A 21,961-nucleotide genomic window follows, 5' to 3' on the forward strand; every position below is an offset into this window, starting at 1 on the left:
TAAACAACCCCCAGTAGTTTGGTACTGTTACATTAATGAACATTTCATTCTCAATGAAAATTACTGCAGATGAGTAATTACAAATTATGACCTTAGCATACAAACACTTCATATGCAAAAACAACATTTATTTGTTGTTTCAAATAGGACTTTATGAGTTGTTATGAAAACAACAAATGCTGGAGATCACAGCGGGTCAGGCAGATTCATGGAGAGGGAGCCAGCTAACGTTTCGAGTCTAGGTGACTCTTCATCAGACCTAAAGTGGAGTGTAGAGGGAACAGCATTTATGTTATACAGGGCTACCTTGATTATCTGAACGACACTGTTTTGTTCAGATAATCGAATGTTTGGATAATCAAATGTTCAGATAACACAGTTTACCCAAGCATTGGGACCTTGAGATCTTGTTTAGATAATCCGAAGTTCAGATAATTATGTTTAGATAACCGAGGTTTTACTGTTGGTAGGTGCGAGGCAGGGTTGGGGCGGGGTTGGGGTGTAGCGTGCTTGGGGAAGAAAGATGTTGATAGTCCAGGTTAATATGATCCAGTGATCGAAATGTGAGAATGACAGAACAATGGTGTATCAGAGGGGGAGTATAATACAACACCATTTTGACTGGGACAACACATCCATCCTTGGACAAGCCAAACAGAGACACGCATGAGAATTCCTAGAAGCATGGCATTCCAACCAGAACTCTATCAACAAACACATCGACTTGGACACCATTTACCACCCTCTGAGAAAAAGAATGGGAAATGACATCATCACGGGAACAGAATATATTAAGTATAATATTGAGTTGGCCTAAAGGGTCTGTTTATATGCTGTATGACTCTCTCTCTCTCCAGACTGCCAGACTAGAAAGGACAGACACTGGAGGTGGGGAGGGGGAGCGAAGATATGGTGACAGAGAATGGAACAAGTAAAGCTAACGGAAAGGAAAGGAATGGGATTTGGTTCACAATATGAAGGTATTGAATTCTAAGTCCAGTGGCTTGCAAAGTGCCTCATCTGAAGGCACTTTGTTCCCCCAGTTTGTGCTGGGATTCACTGAAGCATGCAGTAATATTGATAATAATATTGAGTTCAACACCTTGAAATTGTGAACCAATTCCTATTCCTTCCCTTCTTTTAGCTTTATCTTTTACAGTCAGTTCTGCTACAACATGATAGTTCCATGATGGTGCAACCCTGTGTTATAAGAAAATCATGTAACAGCAGCACCATTTAAGCTAATGGGGTCAGAATTGTGTTATAACAATTCATGCTTTAAAACTTCACGCTTTAGAAACAGAATTCTCAGTTCATCAACCATGTTATAGCAAATTTGAGTTTACAAAACATGCATTATAGCAGAATGACCTGTACATTCTCTGTCCCCATGTTCTCTCTCCCCTCCCAAAAACCCCCGTGGGACTGTCGGTCCTTTCCAGTCTGACAGTTAGATACATCATTGTTCTGCCTTTCCTACATTCCAATCACTTAATCTGAACCATCAATGTCTTTTCTCCCCCTGCACTCTACACCCCCACCTCCCAACTCAAGCATAGACACTGCCCCTTCTACACCTCACTTCAGCTCCGATGAAGAGTCATCTGGACTCAATATGTTAGCTTGCTCTCTCTCTCTGGATGCTGCCTAACCCCCTGTGATCTTCAGTGTTTGTTGTTTTCAATACAGGTTCCAGCATCTGCAGTAATTTGCTCCTTTACCACTTGTTAACCTCTTTTACCTGCCAAAATTATTCCATATAAGCGTATATTCCATTTGTGCTGTGAAATTGCTCAATGTCGTCACCAAGTCCTGCAGTATGGAGACAGGCCCTTTGGCCGAAGCTGGTCCACGCCGACTAAAATGTCCATCCATGCTAGCCCCATTTCCCTACACTTGGCCCATATCCTTCTAAACCTTTCCTATCCATGTGTTTGTCCCAATGCCTTTTAAATGTTGTTAATGTACCCTTCTCAACAAACTCCACTGGCAGCTCATTCTGTATGCATAACACCCTCTGTAAGAAGCTTGCCCCTCAGGTTCCCATTTATCCTTTCCCCTCTAACGTTAAAAAATGCTCTCTAGTCCTCGATTCCCCAACCCATCCACCCTAACCATGCCTCTCATGATTGTATACACTTCCATTAGCTCCCCCTTCAGTCTCCTATGCTCTAAAGAAAGAAGTCCTAGCTTCTCCAACCTCTCCCTATAACTCAGACCCTTGAATCCTGGCAACATCCTTGTAAATTTCTTCTGCATTCTTTCCAGTTTAATAACATCGTCCTTTAGCAAAGTGACCAAAACTGAACACAATACTCCAAGTCCAGCCTCACCAATGTCCTGTACAACTGCAACATAACTTCCCAATTTCTGTACTCAATGCCCCAACTGATGAAGGCCAGTGTGCCAAAGGCCTTCTTCACTGCCCTGTCTACCCGTGACTCCACTTTCAGAGAGCTGTGAACCTGAACTCCAAGATCCCTCTGTTCCACTACATTTCTTAAGATCCTACCATTCACCATGAAACTCCTACCTTGATTTGACTTTCCAAAATGCAACACCTCATACTTATCTGTATTAAAGTCCATTTGTCATTTCTCAGCCCACTTCCCCAGTTGATCAAGGTCTTGCTGCAATTTTTGATAACCACCCTCACTGTCCATGATAACCGCCTATTTTAGTGTCATCAGCAAACTTACCAATCGTGCTTTGTACATTCTCATCCAAATCATTGATATAGATAACAAACAGGTATAACTCCCTTCACTACCACATTCTGAATATCTGAGTTTCCAACATTTTTAATATTTAGCCAAAGAGTTTCTGCAGTTTTAATTTCTATGGTGAGAAGTGAGATGACCTGTATATTCTGAACAGTGTTGTTACCCACGGCTACTCAGAGCACAAGAATTTGAAGGAGGGATATGCCATTCAGCCCCTTTAGCCTGCTCCACCGTCCAATAAGATGGTGGACATTTTCTTGCCTATCTCCAATGCTTGGCTCCCTGATTGATTAAAAGTCTGTCTGATGCAGTCTTTCATATATTCAATGGACCAGCCTCTATTGCTCCTGCGGGCAGAAACCATCTGAGAGAAAATAGTTGTCCTTACCCCTTAATGGGGATTATAAAATATGTCCCTTTGTTCCAGCCTTCCCTTAAGGGGAAATCTCCTACTAGCATCCCTTCAAAATCTGTTATGTTTCAATAAGATCAATTCTCATCCTTTTCACCACTGGATACAGGTTCAACCTTCACTCTACACTGTGATAGAAATTTAAGATCTGCTTCTGACAATCTCTGAACCACTGCAGGGAACTCCCTGGTATTTGCCAGAAAATCTGCTTAAAAATGTGAATACTCTTCACTCTTCATGAAGAAACATCTAGGGGAGAGAAGCAATGTTTATGCACAGAGATGCTCCAGCATTCTTTACTGGTCAAAACTAAACTGTAAATTAAAATTAAACCTTCACAAAAAAAAAACATTTTGACATCCCATTTGGTTTCTAATTACAGTTTAAGGCATAGTTTTCAGAGTTTTGTGTCCTTACCTGCAAATTAGAAGGCTGGTGATCTGTGTTGAAGGAATTTTCAGGATTGGTTTCCAATAGCCGTATACCCTATAGAAAGAGAGTTATCATGATCATTACTTAGCCCTTTTCCCTCATTCCTAAAATAATTCTAATCTAGGAGCCAGAAATATAATCACATTTACAGAAGAAAGCTTGGAATGTAGAATGACAAATCTTGAAATAATCTTATGAAATTGAGTGTGGAAAAACACTAAAATCGAAGAAAAGAAAAGCAATAGGGGACAAAGGATATAGGCACGATTAAAAGAAATAACTTAATAGCAAGTCAGAAGAAGAAGGGAATAATTAATGCAAGGCGAGTTTGAATTGTAGGTTTGCAAATACACAATGTGTCCTGAATAAAATTGTAGGATTGTGGGAGCAAATTATAATAAATTCATGAAATAGTAGAACTAACTGAAACGTGGCTTAACCTGGAACAGAACCAGGTGTTCCTAGTTTCAGAAGGAATGAACAAAGGAAAATTTAAGCCGACAGTGAGAATATACAGTAAAGGTTCACTGGAACTAACGATTAATTCTAGGGTTAAATACAGTGGATTTCAAACATGTATTTGATAAAGTGTTGTACAAGATGCTTGTTCATTAGAATAATGTACTAAAAGGAGTTTGCAGCATGACCATGAATTTAAAGCAGAGGAATCTTTAGAGCTATAGTTAATCAATATTTTAAAGTCTGGAGAGTATGAAGTATGATATTTCATAGAAGTCAGCACAGAGACTATTGTTCTTCATTAACAGTGGTATATTACACTTGTATCTGATCTAGATTTGGCTCCAAAAAGATGTCAGTAACATTCAGAGTTGACAAACTAGCCGAGTGAATTGTGTGCAGTCTGGTGTCCCTCCAGTCAAAAGGATGTTGTGAAACTTGAAAGGGTTCAGAAAAGATTTACAAGGATGTTGCCAGGGTTGGAAGGTTTGAGCTATAGGGAGGGGCTGAATAAGCTGGGGCTGTTTTCCTTGGAATGTTGGAGGCTGAGGGATGACCTTATAGAGGTTTATAAAATCTTGAGGGGCATGGATAGGGTAAATAGACAACGTCTTTTCCCTGGGGTGGGGGAGTCCAATAACTAGAGGGCATTGCTTTAGGGTGAGAGGGGAAAAATTTAAAAGGGACCTAAGGGGCAACCTTTTCATGCAGAGTGAAATACAGTGCGTGTATGGAATGAGCTGCCAGAGGAAGTGGTGGAGGCTGGTACAATTGCAACATTTAAAAGGTATTGGGATGGGTATATGAATAGGAAGGGTTTAGAGGGATATGGGCCAAGTGCTGGCAAATGGGATTAGATTAGTTTAGGATATCTGGTCGGCATGGATGAATTGGACTGAAGGGTCTGTTTCCGTTCTGTACATCTCTATAACTCTATAAGTGACTTAAGCAATATAATGATAGACTAGACAAATAAATGCCAGATGAAATTTAATGCAGAGTTTAACAGTAGGGTAAGACATTTTGGAAGTTGGAAAGTTACATTTTATAATATTGTATGCAATAGACTTATCAGCCTTCTCAAAACCCCTCCTACTGCTTCAAAGAAAATAGAATAATCTTACTGATTCAGGCACTGGTACAGCTGGTTCCTGTTTGGAGAAGAAGTTGTGAACGGTGTGGATTATAGGAGCAATGAGGGCCTTATCGACATCCTTAGCTCCCCCTGTGATAAAGGGGATAGGATTATTAATGATGGCATGACATGCAACTAACTGAAACAAAGACAAAATTGAAGCTTCTAAGTTCTGGATGAAATGTTATTCCCAGAATGTCTGTCAGCTCTAATCAGATTTTATAGATCTACCAAGGTGTAATCATTCAACAATGAAAATTTGCACAGAAGGGAATACAAATCTCCAATCTACTTAACTCAATGAATATGTTTTTTATATTTTTCACATTTTAGATGACTGTGTTTTTAAAATCCATTGTCCCATTAGCAGTATGAAATTTATAAAAATAACAAATAGAACAAAGTCCTATAACAGTACAGCAGGAACAGGCCTTTCACCAATCCTGTGCCAGTACATGGTGCCTTTTGAAACTAAAACTCTCTTTCCTCTCCGCGGTCTTTATCCCTCTATTCCCTGCCTATTCACGTACCTGTCATAATGCCTCTTAAATGATGCTATTGTTTCTGCTTCTACCACCTCCTCTGACAGCACATTCCTGGCATTACTCTGTGTAAAAAACGTGCCTCTCACATGTCTTTTCAACTTTTCCCTTTCTACCTTAACCTATGTCCCCTTGTAATTAATATTTCTAAAAAGACTCTGACTCTCCACTACATCATAATTTTCTAAACCTCTGTCAGATTGCCCCTCAGCCTTCAACGTTCAAGGGAAAACACACCAAGTTTGTCCAGTGTCTCCTCATAGCTAATGCCCTCCAAACCAGGCAACATCCTGGCAACCCTTCTCTGTACCCTCCCCAAAGAGTCCATATCCTTCCAGTAGTGTGGAGACCAGAACTGCATACGAAATACCAAATGTGGCCTAAATACAGTTCTATCCAACTGCAACATGACTTGCTAATTTTCATACTCTATACTCTGATAGATGAAGACAAGATGGTCATATGCTTGGTGACTACCTTATCTACTTGTGTTGCAACTTCGAGCAAACTGTTTGATTGATTATTGTCACATGTACTAAAATACAGTGAAAAATATTGTTTTGTGTGCAAATCAGACAAATCGTGCCTTACATAAGCGCATTGGGGTAATAGAACAGAATGCAGAATATAGTGTTATAATTACAGTGAAGGTGCAGAGAAAGATCAACTCCAATATATGAGAGATCCATTCATCAGTCTGATAACAGCAGAGAAGAAGCCGTTCTTAAATCTGTTGGTAGGTGTTTTCCAACTTTTGTATATTGATGCTTCTAGGGATTCTGCCATTGAAAGTATATTTCCCTCTTGAGATAGACATTCCAAACTGCATCACCTCGCATTTCTCTGGATTAAATTCCATCTTCCATTTCTCTGCTCAAGTTGCCAGCCTATGTATATTCTGCTGTATCCTCTGGCAATTCTCCTCATTATCGTCAGCTCCCTTAATCTTTGCGTCATCCATAAACTTACTAATGAGGCCATCTTACATTCTCCTCCAAGTCATATATATATATATATATATATATATATAATATATATATGTTTATTATAAACAACCGGGGTCCCAGAACTGATTCCTGTGGAACACCGCTGGTCACAGAATTCCCTTTCCACCGCTACTCAATGACCAAGCCACTTCTGTATCCAACTTACTAGCTATCTGACTTCAACCTTTGTATCAGCCTGCCATGTGGGACCTTGTCAATAACCTTGCTGAAGTCCATGTAGACAATATCTATCACCAGCCCTGTCACTTCCTCAAACAAAACTTAATCAGATTTATGAGCGGCACAGTGGTAGTGGGCGGCATGGTGGCACAGTGGCTCGCACTGCTGTCTCACAGACCCGGGTTCAATTCCCGCCTCAGGCGACTGACTGTGTGGAGTTTGCACATTCTCCCCGTGTCTGCGTGGGTTTCCTCCGGGTGCTCCGGTTTCCTCCCACAGTCCAAAGATGTGCAGGTCAGGTGGATTGGCCATGCTAAATTGCCCGTAGTGTTCGGGCAGGGGTAAATGTAGGGTAATGGGTCTGGGTGGGTTGTGGGTCGGTGTGGACTTGTTGGGCCGAAGAGCTTGTTTCCACACTGTAAGTAATCTAATCTATGAGACATGACCTTCTCTGCACAAAGTTATGCTGATTATTGTGAATAAGTCCATATTTTTCCAAATATGAATAAATCCTTTCCCTAAGAACCTTCTCCAGTAATTTCCCTACCACTGTCATAAAATGCACCAGCCTATAATTTCCCAGATTGTCCCTGTTGCCCTTCTTAAAGCAAGGAACAAAACTCTCCATTTTCCCAAACCCGTGGCCTATACTGTGACTGAAGAAAAATTTCATACAAGGCCCTAACAATTTCCTCCATCAGCTTCCTAGATCCTGGGGACTTGTCTATCTTAATGCTTTTCAAAGCACCCAATGCCTCCTCCATTTTATTTTATTTTGACATGCCCTAGAATATCAACATACCCCTCCCGAGACTTACTATCCATCACATCCACCTTGGAGAATACTGAATGAGGTATTCATTCAGGACCTCACCCACTTCCTCTGGCTCTGTGTGTAAATTGCCTCCTTTGTTCTTTGGTGGACTTTCCTTTTCCCAGCTCCTCTTTTTCCTTACGTATGCCTTGGGATTTACCTTAATCCTGTTTGCCAAGCACATCATTTGGACTCTTTCAACCCTCCAAATTCCTTGTTTAAATTCTTTCCTGCTGTCTTCATATTCTGCAAGGGCTCTCGCTGTCTTCAGTTTCCTAAATTTTACATATGCTTCCTTTTTGTTTTTGACTGAGCTTTATGATTTATCTTGTCATCCAAGGTTTCTGAATTTTGCCATCCTTATCCTTCATTTTCACAGGAACATGTTTATCCCAAACTCTAATCAACTGGACCTTAAAAGATTCCTATGTGCCAGATGTGGATTTACCCTGAAACAGCTGTCCCCAATCCACATTATCCACATCCACTGTTCTCTGTCTACGACCTGATGTTTAGATTGATTCTAATCTAAAAAGTGAGATAACACACTCTGTTATCTCACTTTTTAGATTAGAATCAATGTAAACATCATGGCATAGACAGAGAACACAGGGGGCTAACACCTTCAACATGTTGTCTAGCTATCACCATTGTTAACAGCTAACCCAAGAATGCCTTTTTTAAAAGGGTTTTGTGATTTACACATAAAAGAAGTGAAACTATCACTGTATTCTAACAGATGAAAGGCTTAACAGACAATCAAGTTTTCAATGTATAATTTCAGTTACATCATGCTGCAAATTTTTGCTATAAATTCTGTGTTACGATCGAGCCCTCCACTATCACCTGATGAAGGAGCACGTTCCGAAAGCTAGTGTGCTTCCAATTAAACCTGTTGGACTACAACCTGGTGTTGTGTGACTTTTAACTTTGTACACCCCAGTCCAACACTGGCATCTCCAAATCATGGAATTCTGTAGTTAGCCTTCCACCAGTTTAATACTTTCAACCAATGACTAAACTTTTCCTTATCCATAAGTAACTTAAAACTTATGGAATTATGGTCATTGTTCCTAAAATCCTCCCCACTCAAACTTTGATCATCTGGCCAGGCTCATTCTCCGATACCAGGTCTCGTATGGCCCCTTCCCTCATCGGACTGTTAGATATTGCTTCAAGAAACCCTCCTAGATGCATCTAACAAACATGCCCGCATCCAAGCCCCTGACACTAAGGGAGTCCCAGTCAATTTATGGGAAGTTAAAAATCACCTGCTACAACAACTTTGTTGTTTTTATATTTATCATAATCTGTCTGCATATCTATTCTGCTATCTCCCATCGGCTTTTGGGAGGCCTGTAAAACAATCCCATCAAAGTGAGTCCACTGTTCATAATCCTGTGCTCTTCCCATATGGTCTCACTGGATGAGCTCCTGCAAGGAATCCTCTCTGAGTACAGCTGTGATATTCTCCCTTATCTGTAACACAACTTTCCCTCCTCTTTTACATCCCTCTCTATTTTGCCTGAAACATCTGCATCCTGGAATATTAAGCTGCCAATCCTGTCCCCCTCACAACCAAGTCTCTAATAGCTTACAAGGTCATGTTTGTATGCATTAATCCAAGGTCAAAGTCAACAACTCAGACAAACAAACAAATGTCTAATGGATGCGCCGAATGGGCTGGTTGCGTGGAAAATAAAAGTTGGCAGATATATGATTGTCTTGTTGTGTGAGGGTGAGAGAACAAGATGCAAGGTGTTCAGAAATACTGATGAGGGCTGCTAAGGAACAACTGACCAATGGATGATCCTCCAGAAGACAGGATTAGAGCCAATCATGTGGGATAGCAAGCACTGAGCAGGGGATAAGGAACTGTACCCGATATGATAACTAGTCAGGACGGAGTTGGCTTATCAACTAATTGGAGACTAGAAGGGGAGAACTGATCACTCCCTACGTTCCAACTCTGGGGCAAGTCCAGTTGACCTTTGCACATGTGGGCACATGGGTATAAAACCTAACAAAAAAATGGAAGTGTGGATGCTAGAAATCAGAAACAAAAACAGAAATTGCTGGAAAAACTCAGCAGGTCTGGCAGCATCTGTGGTGAGAAATCAGAGTTAACATTTTGAGTCCAGTGACTCTGAAAAATCTGATCTGTTTTGGTTTCTGAGTATAAGACTTTTGAACTGTGAGTCTCTTTTTGAACCCGAAAACATATGTTTTGCATCAACAATAGTTTGGGAATCTAGAGCTGTTGATACCCAGAGCCAAGCAAAGGTACGAATAACTGACAAAATGCACTAGTTAAACAAGTTATACATTAATGTACCTCATTTGAATCAAACCAAACAAGATGAGAGTTTGAATTTCATGATTACGTATTTGCAGGATATCTCTTAGAATTAATATCTCTGAGAAAATTATTCATGTGCCTGCAAAAGAGAATGTTAAAGCAGGTTCTTTATTGAGAGCACACTAACAGGGCATTGGGTGCTGTGGTACCCATGAACTTATGTAAAGTATGGTTGCTGTGTAACTCTCTGTTTGTTCACTGTCAACAAGTTAATATCATTAGTGAGATATAGTATTAGTGTTAAGATAATATTTGATGAGTAATGAAAATTCCCCTTAAAGTTACGCTTTCATTCTTCTTTGAGGAGAGGTGTGATGTAGGCCGTGAAACTGTGTAAGTATCACTTATATTTAAGTTTGGACATTGGAAGTTAGAATTAGTGACTTATGATTTTCTGTGTGACTGAAGGGTTTAATGATTAGTATTTCTGTAGCAATGGTGATTTCTTTTAAAACTTCTTTTAATATGGAGGGAGCTCTCTGAACTAATGGGTTTGTGTGTGCATTGGGAGAGTTTACAACTGAGCAAAGTAAACATTGTGCATCAGTGTCTCTGTTAGAAATTTCTGAATTTGGTTTTAAGCTTAGAGAAATAACCATCACTCAAAAATAAAGGGTTTTTGCAAGGTTTGTTGCTCAGGTTGAGATTTAGGGTGTAGGTTTGCTCGCTGAGCTGTAGGTTTGATATCCAGACGTTTCATTACCTGGCTAGGTAACATCATCAGTGGTGACCTCCAAGTGAAGCGAAGCTGTTGTCTCCTGCTTTCTATTTATATCTTTCTCCTGGATGGGGTTCCTGGGGTTTGTGGTGATGTCATTTCCTGTTCGTTTTTTGAGGGGTTGATAGATGGCATCTAGATCTATGTGTTTGTTTATGGCATTGTGGTTGGAGTGCCAGGCCTCTAGGAATTCTCTGGCATGTCTTTGCTTACCCTGTCCCAGGATAGATGTGTTGTCCCAGTCGAAATAGTGGTTTTTTTCATCCATGTGTAGGACTATGAGGAAGAGAGGGTCGTGTCTTTTTGTGGCTAGCTGGTGTTCATGTATTCTGGTGGCTAACTTCCTTCCTGTTTGTCCTACGTATTGTTTGTGGTAGTCCTCGCATGGAATTTTATAGATGACGTTGGTTTTGTCCATGGGTTGGACAACTAACAAACTTAAAAGACCCAGTACAACCCATGGACAAAACTAACGTCATCTACAAGATTCCATGCGAGGACTGCCACAAACACTACGTAGGACAAACAGGAAGACAGTTAGCCACCAGGATACATAAACACCAGCTAGCCACAAAAAAGCACGACCCTCTCTCCCTCATAGCCCTACACACAGATGAAAAAGCCCACCATTTCGACTGGGACAACACATCTATCCTGGGACAGGCTAAGCAAAGACATGCCAGAGAATTCCTAGAAGCCTGGCACTCCAACCACAACGCGTAAACAAACACATAGATCTAGATGCCATCTATCAACCCCTCAAAAAACGAACAGGAAATGACATCACCACAAACCCCAGGAACCCCATCCAGGAGAAAGATATAAATAGAAAGCAGGAGACAACAGCTTCGCTTCACTTGGAGGTCGCCACTGATGACCTTACCTAGCCAGGTAATGAAATGTCTGGATATCAAACCTACAGCTCAGCGAGCAAACCTACACCCAATAAAGGGTTTTGTTTGTTTCAATATGGGACAGTTCTGTTGAACTCCTTGGATGAAAATGGATACATAAAGCAGTGCTCCTGAGAGAGAGAGAGAGAGAGAGAGAGAGAGAGAGAGAGAGAGAGGTTAGCAAAAATAGATTACCTTAGAGCAAGGAATTTAGTAATAGTTCTGAACCAGTAACATTTGAATCAAACATTAAAGAGGTAACTTGAAACTGAGAACATTTAAAGTCAGATGTAGGAAAGCTTCAGGAAAAGACTTTCAGATTTTCCAGACTGTGAACTGAAGTCAAGTTAACTTAAACCTATTGAGGTATTTGAGAAAAATGATGTCTTTTCTCTCCTGTCTTTTCTCTGCAGAAAGGTTGTTTGTGGGTACTGCATAGGGATGCTTTTGGGACCTGTAAAGAGTGTTTTGGGATTAATGGGAAATATATGAGCATGTGTTCTAAGTTTGCTAAACTTGAGTTATGTGTAAATAGTTTGGATTTATTCTCTTGTTTTCTTCATTTCTTTTGTGAAATAAACTGTCTTACTTTGAAACCAAGACAAAATAAACTATGATCTATCAAGTCAAATTTCAGTCTGGGGTCTCATTTATCCAGTAATGCCATCAACTGGGATCATTTAAATAGAAAAGTGAAGTGACTAATTAGGTGTTACTTCAAATCCATTAATTGAGATTAACATCAACCAATAAGACTAACACCCCAATTTCTGAAATATCAAATGTAAGACTTTAGGTCTGTGAGTCACAGGTACCTCCAAGATAGTCAGTCGATGATTCACAAGTAATTTTAAGGTTGCTTATGTTAGTTTATTGAGAAGCAACAGTTTAGAGATGATACATTAATTAAATAGAGAAGAAATTTGCGATGCAAAGACTATGGACCAAATGCTGAAAAATGGGATTAGAAAGTTAGGTATCTTTTTGACCAGAGCAGACTTGATGGGCTGAAGGGCCTTTATTTGTGCTATAAACTCTACAACTTCATATAAGTATACAACCTGTGATGGTTGAGATTAGTTCACTGACACCAGAGGATGGATCACTGGTTGGTCCAGAGTTTGTTGACCTCAGTAGCTTGTGATGGTACATCCTGCTCTCTAACAGAAGTGTTCAGAAACTCTTCCCTTGGCCTTCCTCCATCTTTCCTGGTCCACCTATCTGAAGAAGGTAACTGTCTGATGAGGGCTGCTACATGACTACAAGCACTTGTTAATACATTTTATTTCTAGGGTTTGCTGGCTTACTGATATCCATCTTTGTTTGAATTTTTCTAACAAATGAATGTGGAATAGCTACCCAGGATGATATGGTTACCTCTCTCACTGTCCAGCACATGCCTCAAAACTATTTACTTGATGGTGAAGATCATTTCCTGGTCTTTCTCAAAAGGAAAAATCAATAAAACTGGAAAATGTTGCATACAATGCTGACTCCTATATACACTTCAAAGTAGAGCTTTTTCAAAGAGGGGTAATCACCAGCTAATCAATAACAGTTTATTATTGTAAATGATAATATTTATGAAGGGTTCTTATTTCTTATGATTCTACTTTACTTACCAGTAACCATGCTGACTAGCAAACCTATTATAACTGCAGTTAGGCATCCAACTGGGGTGTAGTATCCATAGGATATGGAAAAAATATCTTCAAATAGGCTGTTCCTAAAGTAGAATTTCAACTTAAGTTACTGATAATAGACATTCCATATTGTACATTTAGATTATTCTTCCCACTAATTGGTTACTGCATTGGAACCTGAGCTGCTATTTCCCAATGTCGTCACAAAAGTTAAAGATTTTATAAAGTACACAATGTTCTCCAATTTTCTGACTTTCAGACCAAGACTGATAGAAAAAACGGGCCAGATGTCTGTACTGAACAAGAACCACTATTTATTACAACTCTAACTATAGGTAAGCAGCTACAAACCACTGTCATTTAACCCTATCAGTTAAAAAAACTAATCCCCTTATAAACCTCCCCGTAAACACACACCAATAAAATAGACAGGGTACAACATATAAGGCAGACAGGAAAAACTGGAAAGACAGTTCCGTCGACTTTGTTCCCAGGTTCTGTTACGAAGATGATCTTCATGATTCTTCTGCTGGTCAGCACATTGCTTCAGTTGTCTTTCTCCACTGGTTGGTAAGAAACATGAGGTGCCTGGTTCACTCAAAAAGTGTTTCTGACTTCTCAGTTAGAAGTCACAGCTTATACCAGCTTTGCAGGAAAGGTAAATAGGTTTTCTTCTGGTTTGACTGCAGAGAACAGAAAGACTACCCTTGATCTGGGAAACAAATTGTACATCTCTCTCTCTCTCATGCATACACACACTCTCACTCTCTCTCTCTCTCTCTGTAATTTGTTCCCAGCTCCAAGCTGTTTAGTTACCTGAAAACCAATCATACAGCTGTTGCAGTGAAAGGGTCTCTGTCATCAATAGTCTGATTGGTCAAGCAGTTGTTTATGATGCTTGCCATGAGTGTCAGGTTACTTGCTTTTCAATACTGCAGCCATTCTTTCAAACATTGGTTTTAAAAAAAGGTCTTTCTCATTTCAGTTCACATTTAAAAAAAAACACAAAATGGAAGAAAAGCTCTCAACATTATTAAATAACTGTAAATTCAAAGATCTAGGTCTAGTTGTAATTCACTAGCTGGTAAGCCTGTTGGGATACATTCATTTTCTTGTTTGCCTGTGGTTAGAATTTACTTCTTTGGAACAAACAGTAGTTCATGTCATGTATTGAAACCTGGTCAATATTTTCTGTTAACCTGAGCTCATCAGACATGTAAATCAGGGGGGGGGGGGGGGAACTTTTGTGTAATTTGATTAAACCGTTACTGTTTGTGACAACCCTGGGATGAGTGTGGCTTGAGTTTCTGTGTAATTTGTACTTTAAGGTTTGAATAAACAATTCGACTTACGTTTTATTTGATGCTGGAGACATTTCTATGGTGAGTAAAGATGTTACATTGGTGGAGCTTGAACTCGTGATGTTAAATAGATGGCAACCTGCTGTGGATGTCTTCAGCTTCCTTGTAAATCTAGCAGGAGCTGGATACACTTGAGAGCCAATTCCCAAAACAAAATTCATGACAGAACTAAACAGCATACCCACAAATGCTCCCTGGGATCAATGGAATAAAAGAAAATGTTGTCATTACGACACTACACAGAAGGGGATAAACATGGGGAAACTGATTACTGTAGTCTCTCTGGCAGCAGGGTCAACCTGAGTGAACGTTATTTTAATTGCTTGTCCCCTAGTGATAGGTGTGTATCTGATATAATCAGTTGAACGTTTCGCAGGACTCCTCCCATTGATAGAAATCTTGGAGAAATGGTGTAAGCACTTACTTTACTGAAAACAGAAATGATGGAGAAACTCAGTAGGTCTTGCAGTATCTGTGGACTCGGAAACAGAATGAATGTTTCAAGCCCAATACGACTCCTCTTCAAAACTGACAGAAAGTAGCAATGAAGTTAGACTTACCTCACACTTTTGACTTTATTAGGACCTTGCAAATCTTTCAGAGGCAATTTCTTACTTTTCAAATACAGTCACTGTTTGCTTATGGTAGAAATTAGCAAACTATTTAACATGGACAATAAATGCAAAATTATACATGTTAAAAATTCACAAGATGATTTAACATCGGTAATAATCCATATTTCCCCTGCAGGATACTAGTAAAGATTCCTAAAAAGTAGGCAGCATAATGAAGTCATAAGCATATTTAAAAGTGAGAACAAGAGCAACAGCTACTGATGGCCATGAAATCATTCATTAGAGTACATGATTTAGCTACAGGATAAGACTGAAATTCCACTCTTGTGCTTGGCCTTACCTTGCTATTGCTGTTTGGAAACAAAGCTGCTAAAGTGAATACACCCAGTAGAGGTCCTAGAAATACTCCATCAATACTTCGGATTAGCTGAGAAAGAAAATGAACAGTACATTATCAACAGGAAAAATAATATTGCTTTTGAATCTAAATTTGTAAATTAAATTACATTCATTTTATAATTTAACTTAATCATGCGTTTACCTGCATTACATTTTCACCTAAGATTGAAGTTAACCCTGCAAGAAGCATTGTCAAACCTCCGAACGTCATTGCTAAAGGGAAATAGAGAAGAAAATCAGCAGGAATGCATTGTTTGTGATGTTTAGAATATTTTACTTTTCTTAATTTCATCAAATTATTCTTGTTACTATGGTTACTAAGACTCTTCCAGTCACTGAACACACTCAGGAATTAGCTCCCGTTGGTGTGGGGTTATGTATCTGATTCTGTACGTCTTATTCATTCATGGGATGTGGGTGTTGCTGGTGAGGCCATCCTTAATTCCCATGAAGAAGGGGAGTTGTGCTGCCTTCTCAAATGCCTGCAGTTCTTGCGGCGTAGGGATACCCACAGTGATGTCAGGAAGGAAGGTCCAGGATTTTTCCCAGCAATAGTGTAGGAATGGAATATAGTTTCAAGTCAGGGTGGTGTGTAGCTTGGAGGGGAACTGACAGATGGCGTTGTTCCCATGTACCTGCTGGCCTTGTAATTCTCGATGGTAGAAGTTACAGGTTTGAGGAAGCCTTGGTAAGTTACTGCAGTGCATCTTGTAAATAGTGCCCCCTGCTGCCATTGTTCGTTGGAGCAAAGGAAATTAATGTTTAATATAGTGGATGGCCTGCCAATCAAGGGGGCTGCTTTGTCATGAACGGTGTCAAGTATTTTCGGAGCTGCACTCATTCAGACAAGTATTCCAACATACTCCTGAGTTTTGTCTGGTAGATGGCCAACAGGCTTTGGGAGGCAGATGTGTTACCCACCACATGGGTGGGGGCGGCAGGGTGGCACAGTGGTTAGCACTGCTGCCTCACAGCGCCAGAAACCCGGGTTCAATTCCCGCCTCAGGCGACTGACTGTGTGGAGTTTGCACGTTCTCCCCGTGTCTGTGTGGGTTTCCTCCGGGTGCTCCGGTTTCCTCCCACACTCCAAAGATGTGCAGGTCAGGTGAATTGGCCATGCTAAATTGCCCGTAGTGTTAGGTAAGGGGTAAATGTAGGGGTATGGGTGGGTTGCGCTTCGGCGGGTCGGTGCGGACTTGTTGGGCCGAAGGGCCTGTTTCCACACTGTAATGTAATCTAATGTAACCTAATCTAATCACATGATTCTCAATCCCTGAACTGCTCTTGTAACATAGCATTTATCTGGCTAGTCCAGTTCAGTTTATGGGACATATAATCCTGAGATATTTGGGGATTCAGTGATTGCAATTCCATTGGATGTCAAAATGGTTAGATTATTTCTGTTGGAAATGGTCATTACTTGGCACTTACGGTGCATGAATGTTACTTGTTGCTTATCAGAGTTGAGGGTGTGGTGCTGGAAAAGCACAGCTGGTCAGGCAGCATCCAAGGAGCAGGAGAATTGACATTTTGGGCATAAGCCTGACTAGCTGTGCTTTTTCAGCACCACACTCTCAACTCTGATCTCCAGCAAGTGCAGTCCTCACTTTCTCCTTGTTGGTTAGCAGCCCAAACCTGGCAATTGTCAAGGTCTTGCCGGACATGGCCTGCTTTAGTATCTGTGGAGTCACGAATGGTGCTGAACATTGTGCAGTCATAAGTGAACATCCCCACATCTGACCTTACAATGGAGGAAAGGTCATTGATGAACCAACTGAAGGTGGTTAGGCCAAGAACACTAAAAGTGATTTAAAACTTTTGAATAGACTTTTGTGAACAGCGATGTCTTTATGACTATAGTAGAGGTTATAATGGATATTACTTAATCTCAACATAACTCCTGCAATTCTCCCATTACAGATACTGGATGAGTTGGTATGGTCAATGCAAGTACAAAGAGTATCTGGGAGATATGGATTTGATATGAGTTGGCATGAAGTTGGCTTTGGTGTTAAGTGGATAGATTGGGAATGTTTGGGTGGTTGTGACAGACATTAAACATTATTTAAAACATAGTGTCAGGAGCAGTGTAACTGAAAATGCATGGATTTTCAGAGCTGTAAGAAATCCATCTACTGAAAGAAACAGCAAGGAAGAAAAGAATGAAATAGCAGTCTGCAATTTTAGTGGATGAGTTAAAAATGGTTGTTCGTCTTCACTTACTGCTGATATGGAAATGAGATATGAAACACAACTGGAATCTTTCAATTGGTGAATTATTAAATAGCAAAGAAATTAATTTTAAACATTGAGCATATGAGAATTAAAATTCTGCTAATGATGATGTGGAAAGCATACTAAAGCCTAGACTTTACTGAGGAGTAGCAATGCCACACTGCAAAATTTGAAAAGTTTGAAGACACACTTTGAATGTCATATTATTAGGTTTGAGTGTGTGAGTTCAATATGAGAGTTCACAAAGAGAGGGGGAGTATTGATCAACATAAGACTGCACTGATACATCTGATTAGAGTCTGCTTAGATAATTGGAAGCTTATCTCACCAGATGTAGGATTGTCTTAGGCATAAAAAATCATGTCTGCTGAGAGAGGAGAAACTTATTCTCAAGAAAGCTATCAAAATGCGCAAAGGATTTGGGATTGTCAACCATCAGCTAGAATATATTAGTGGGAGGTCAAACAAGGCTTTGTGTTACGCTACCAGCCATCTAGGCTAAATTCAAACAGTTTGGGGAAAAAGGACTCAATATTTGTTGACAGGTCAACAGAAAGATCAAAGTCAGGGGCAGGATGTAAATATTATGCAAGACATCATACAAAAGCAAAAGAAGCATATTTATTATGGGGAAAGCAAACAGCTGAATCACATACCGTACAAGTGCTTCACTAAAAAGAAGCACAGCAAGCATTTAAAGCGGCTGCTGGATAGGTATTGACTGGTGATTCTGATAGGTCACCCTACGTCATGCAGGAGGTTGGTAAGGTTAGGTTTAAATGTGGTAAATGATTTGTAACCATTAAAATCATGATTACAGAATGACCGCATCAGGGGACTGTTACATTTTGATAGACCTGTGTGAAGTGGCTCAAAATGGTGACTCCAAATGAAGCCCTCAAAACTAAGGTTGAGCCTCTATGATAGAATGCTCCTTAGGCCAAGAGAATAAATGCAATGGGAAGAATGAAGATCTGGAGTTTCAGATAGAAGCTATTAAGCAGAATCCACTCATCTCAGTTGAAGCAAAGCTGATACTTGGACTAGTAAACCAAAATGTGCCAGAAGAGATATGCAGCATTTTGCAGGTCACTAAGCCATTGATGCCGAATAGATACTAAAAAAATGATAAAGATGTCTTTACAGATCGCAAACAGCCTCATGGAGAATATCATCTTGAAGTAGATGACAGTGCGAGAACAATTCAGCATCTGTTCAGAGTTCCAGCTGCCCGCAAGTCTAGCCTGAACAACAAGATAGAAGAATTGGGAAAAAAAAGGGAGTAATCAAGAAATTAGCAACTCCTACAGACTGGAGAAGCAACATGGGTAGCAATGGAACAAGCTGAAAAATTGAGAAGGTGCATGGATCCAAAGGACTAATTAGACCTTTGAAGATCTTATTACTCCATGCCAACTGTTGAAGACAACTTTGCCAAAACTTGCAAATACCCTAATAATTTTAAATACCCTAAATGTGAAGGATGGCTATTAACAAGTGAAGAGCCTGAAAGCAACAGTTTTATAACTACATTCTGGACACCAGCTACTTTACACCATTTTGTTTTTTAACTGCTTCAGAAAACGATCAGTGCAGACTGCATCAGATCGTCAGTGAACTTCCCAGAATGGCTACAGTCTGTGTCATCAAATCAAGCCATTTATGATGTGCATCTCCAGACAAATAAAATGGCATGGTAAATTATATCATTGCTCTTTCTGCACTTCAAGCTCTATCCTATTGGAATTTCAGGAGTTGTAAGATAACCTAGAAACTTTGAGATCACTGTTCTCTTGTCATCAGAAAGATAGTTCCATGATCTCCAGTTTGGTTTTATAATATCTTCCACAAAGACTGCAGTCATAGCATTGATGCCCGAGGAGATTGTGCTGTGGACATGAAGAATAAAACAGGAGTTATCACAACACATGCTGTATGAGTTTACAATCAAATATTCACATCATCTTTAGCTATAGTGATTTGGCAGGTCAGTTTTTAAAGCCGAGAGTGTAGTGCTGGAAAAGCACAGCAGGTCAGGCAGCATTCAAGGAGCAGGAAAATCAATGTTTCAGGAAAAAGCCCTTCATCAGGAATGCCCAAATATCGATTCTCCTGCTCCTTGGATGCTGCCTGACCTGCTGTGCTTTTCCAGCACCACGCTCTCAACTCTAATCTCCAGCATCTGTAGTCCTCACTTTCTCCCAGTTTTTAAACCCATCTACTTCAGAAATAAATATGCCCCTTTGGCCTCTCCTCTTTGCATATCTCTCGGAAAATGCAACACATCTTGAAAGCTTTAAGAGCAAAGTTCCACCCATGAAATGGGTGGAGAAGGGCACCTGATGATTCGGGTAGACACCAGGGAGAGACCTGTCCCCTACCTACCACCTTGGAAATTTATTGTGGGCATGCCATCCCATCACCAATTAAAGCATTTCACTGGGTCAGTTAACAGTCACTGTAGGGCCTTAGCTCACCTGTACTGCAACAACCTCAGCTCCAGGTGGGATAAGACAGAGCTGACTGGTTAACTAGTGCCCCTGGTTGTCAGTTTGGTGGCTGTGTGGGGGAATGGGGAGAGGGTGTTCATCACAATTTTGTGCATAACAGAGGGACTAGACTGAAGGCAGAGGTGTGGTCACTGATGGACAGCCCTCACTTCCAACCATCCCCACACCCAGTTCGTACCAGTCTTCTTAGTGCCTATTCTCCAAATTGGGGGTCAGTTTGGAGGGGGTTTCCCCAGAAACAACTTTGGCTTCAGCCTTGGTGCTGCCCAATTGTGGGTATTGGCCGGGTAGGTGGCACTGCCTACTCCAGGTTAACCATTCTGGTAGAAAGCCAACTGGCAATGAATCAGACTTTCATGCAATCTAAAAGGGCGGCACCGTGGCTCAGTGGTTAGCACTACTGCCTCACAGCGCCAGGGACCCGGGTTTGATTCCAGCCTTGGGCGACTGTCTGTGTGGAGTTTGCACATTTTCCCTGTGTCTGTGTGGGTTTCCTCCGGGTGCTCCGGTTTCCTCCCATAATTCAAAGATGTGCAGGTCAGGTGAATTGGCCATACTAAATTGCCCATAGTGTTCAGGGGTGTGTAGGTTAGGTGCATTAGTCAGGGGTAAATGTAGAATAATGGGGAATGATTGGGTGTAGTACTCTTTGGAGGGTTGGTGTGGACTTGTTGGGCTGAAGGGCCTGTTTCCACACTGTAGGGATTCAATGATTCTATGAAAATTGGAGAAACTCTGCTTTGTGTTCCAACAGTAGAATACTGCTCATAACTTTACACACCTACAATAATTAATTTGTGCAATAATGTAGGTTTTAGCAATATTTAGATTTTTCCATGGGAATCAGGGAATAAACTGAGTTTTGTTCTGCAAAAAATAGAATACAGGGATAAAACAGAAGCAACATTACTTTTGAATGCATCTTGTACTTTTGAATGAAAGTGGGAGGACAGTTAGAAGAGCTGATGACTGCTTCTTAATAGCATATGTAGCGGTATGTGTGGTTAATATTTGAAAATCTACAATAATAATGTCCCAGAATTTCTCTATCTTCTTTTACATCTCCTTGAACTCGTTAGGGCTCACCAGTATCCACACCACTCTGTGGAGCCACTGGAAGACAATGAATTTACTCCCATGTACTTACTATTGGCATCTTTCAGTTATCACGGACTGACATAGCATTCAATATTTACCAGGTACGAATCAGCAGCTCACCACATACAGTACAAAACAAATAATGCACTATTTCCTCCTGCATCTCCATGCATATTGGTACTCAAATATCTTTCTTAATATCAATATTACTATCAGTACTTTTTGCACAAATATACACTTTATTGAAATATTATTCTAGGTAACATGCTGTGAATTCCAATAGCTAAGGTAACATATTACATACCTCAAAGTGCCACTAAATGCACTGGCGATAAAAAGCCCTGGAACTCCAGGCATGTGAGACAAGATATCCAAAACCAAAAGTGGTGTAAGCTTCAGAAAAGTTATTGAAGAAAAATTAGTAAGGAAATATTTCTTGACATAGAACATAGAACATAGAACATAGAAGAATACAGCGCAGTACAGG

General features: G+C 40.3%; 1 protein-coding gene across 2 annotated transcripts in view; it reads right to left on the reverse strand.

The window, feature by feature from the left end:
• The window catches only part of LOC140464139 (sodium-coupled monocarboxylate transporter 1-like), a 68,787-nt gene that overhangs the window by 1,814 nt on the left and 45,012 nt on the right, over nucleotides 1-21,961 (reverse strand). Inside the window, exons 10-17 of one of the 2 annotated variants that reach the window (XM_072558904.1) lie at nucleotides 21,779-21,867; nucleotides 19,634-19,755; nucleotides 15,774-15,844; nucleotides 15,573-15,659; nucleotides 14,649-14,851; nucleotides 13,276-13,379; nucleotides 5,151-5,251; nucleotides 3,553-3,621 (exon numbers count right to left, since the gene is read on the reverse strand). In XM_072558904.1, the coding sequence (XP_072415005.1) occupies nucleotides 3,553-3,621; nucleotides 5,151-5,251; nucleotides 13,276-13,379; nucleotides 14,649-14,851; nucleotides 15,573-15,659; nucleotides 15,774-15,844; nucleotides 19,634-19,755; nucleotides 21,779-21,867 (846 nt within the window). Of the gene's footprint in view, nucleotides 1-3,552; nucleotides 3,622-5,150; nucleotides 5,252-12,714; nucleotides 12,875-13,275; nucleotides 13,380-14,648; nucleotides 14,852-15,572; nucleotides 15,660-15,773; nucleotides 15,845-19,633; nucleotides 19,756-21,778; nucleotides 21,868-21,961 lie in introns of those variants that run through there. The other variant, XM_072558905.1, reaches the window with a different exon arrangement.

This window comes from Chiloscyllium punctatum, chromosome 39 (assembly GCF_047496795.1).
Source record: "Chiloscyllium punctatum isolate Juve2018m chromosome 39, sChiPun1.3, whole genome shotgun sequence".
In the NCBI taxonomy this organism is placed as follows: domain Eukaryota; kingdom Metazoa; phylum Chordata; class Chondrichthyes; order Orectolobiformes; family Hemiscylliidae; genus Chiloscyllium; species Chiloscyllium punctatum.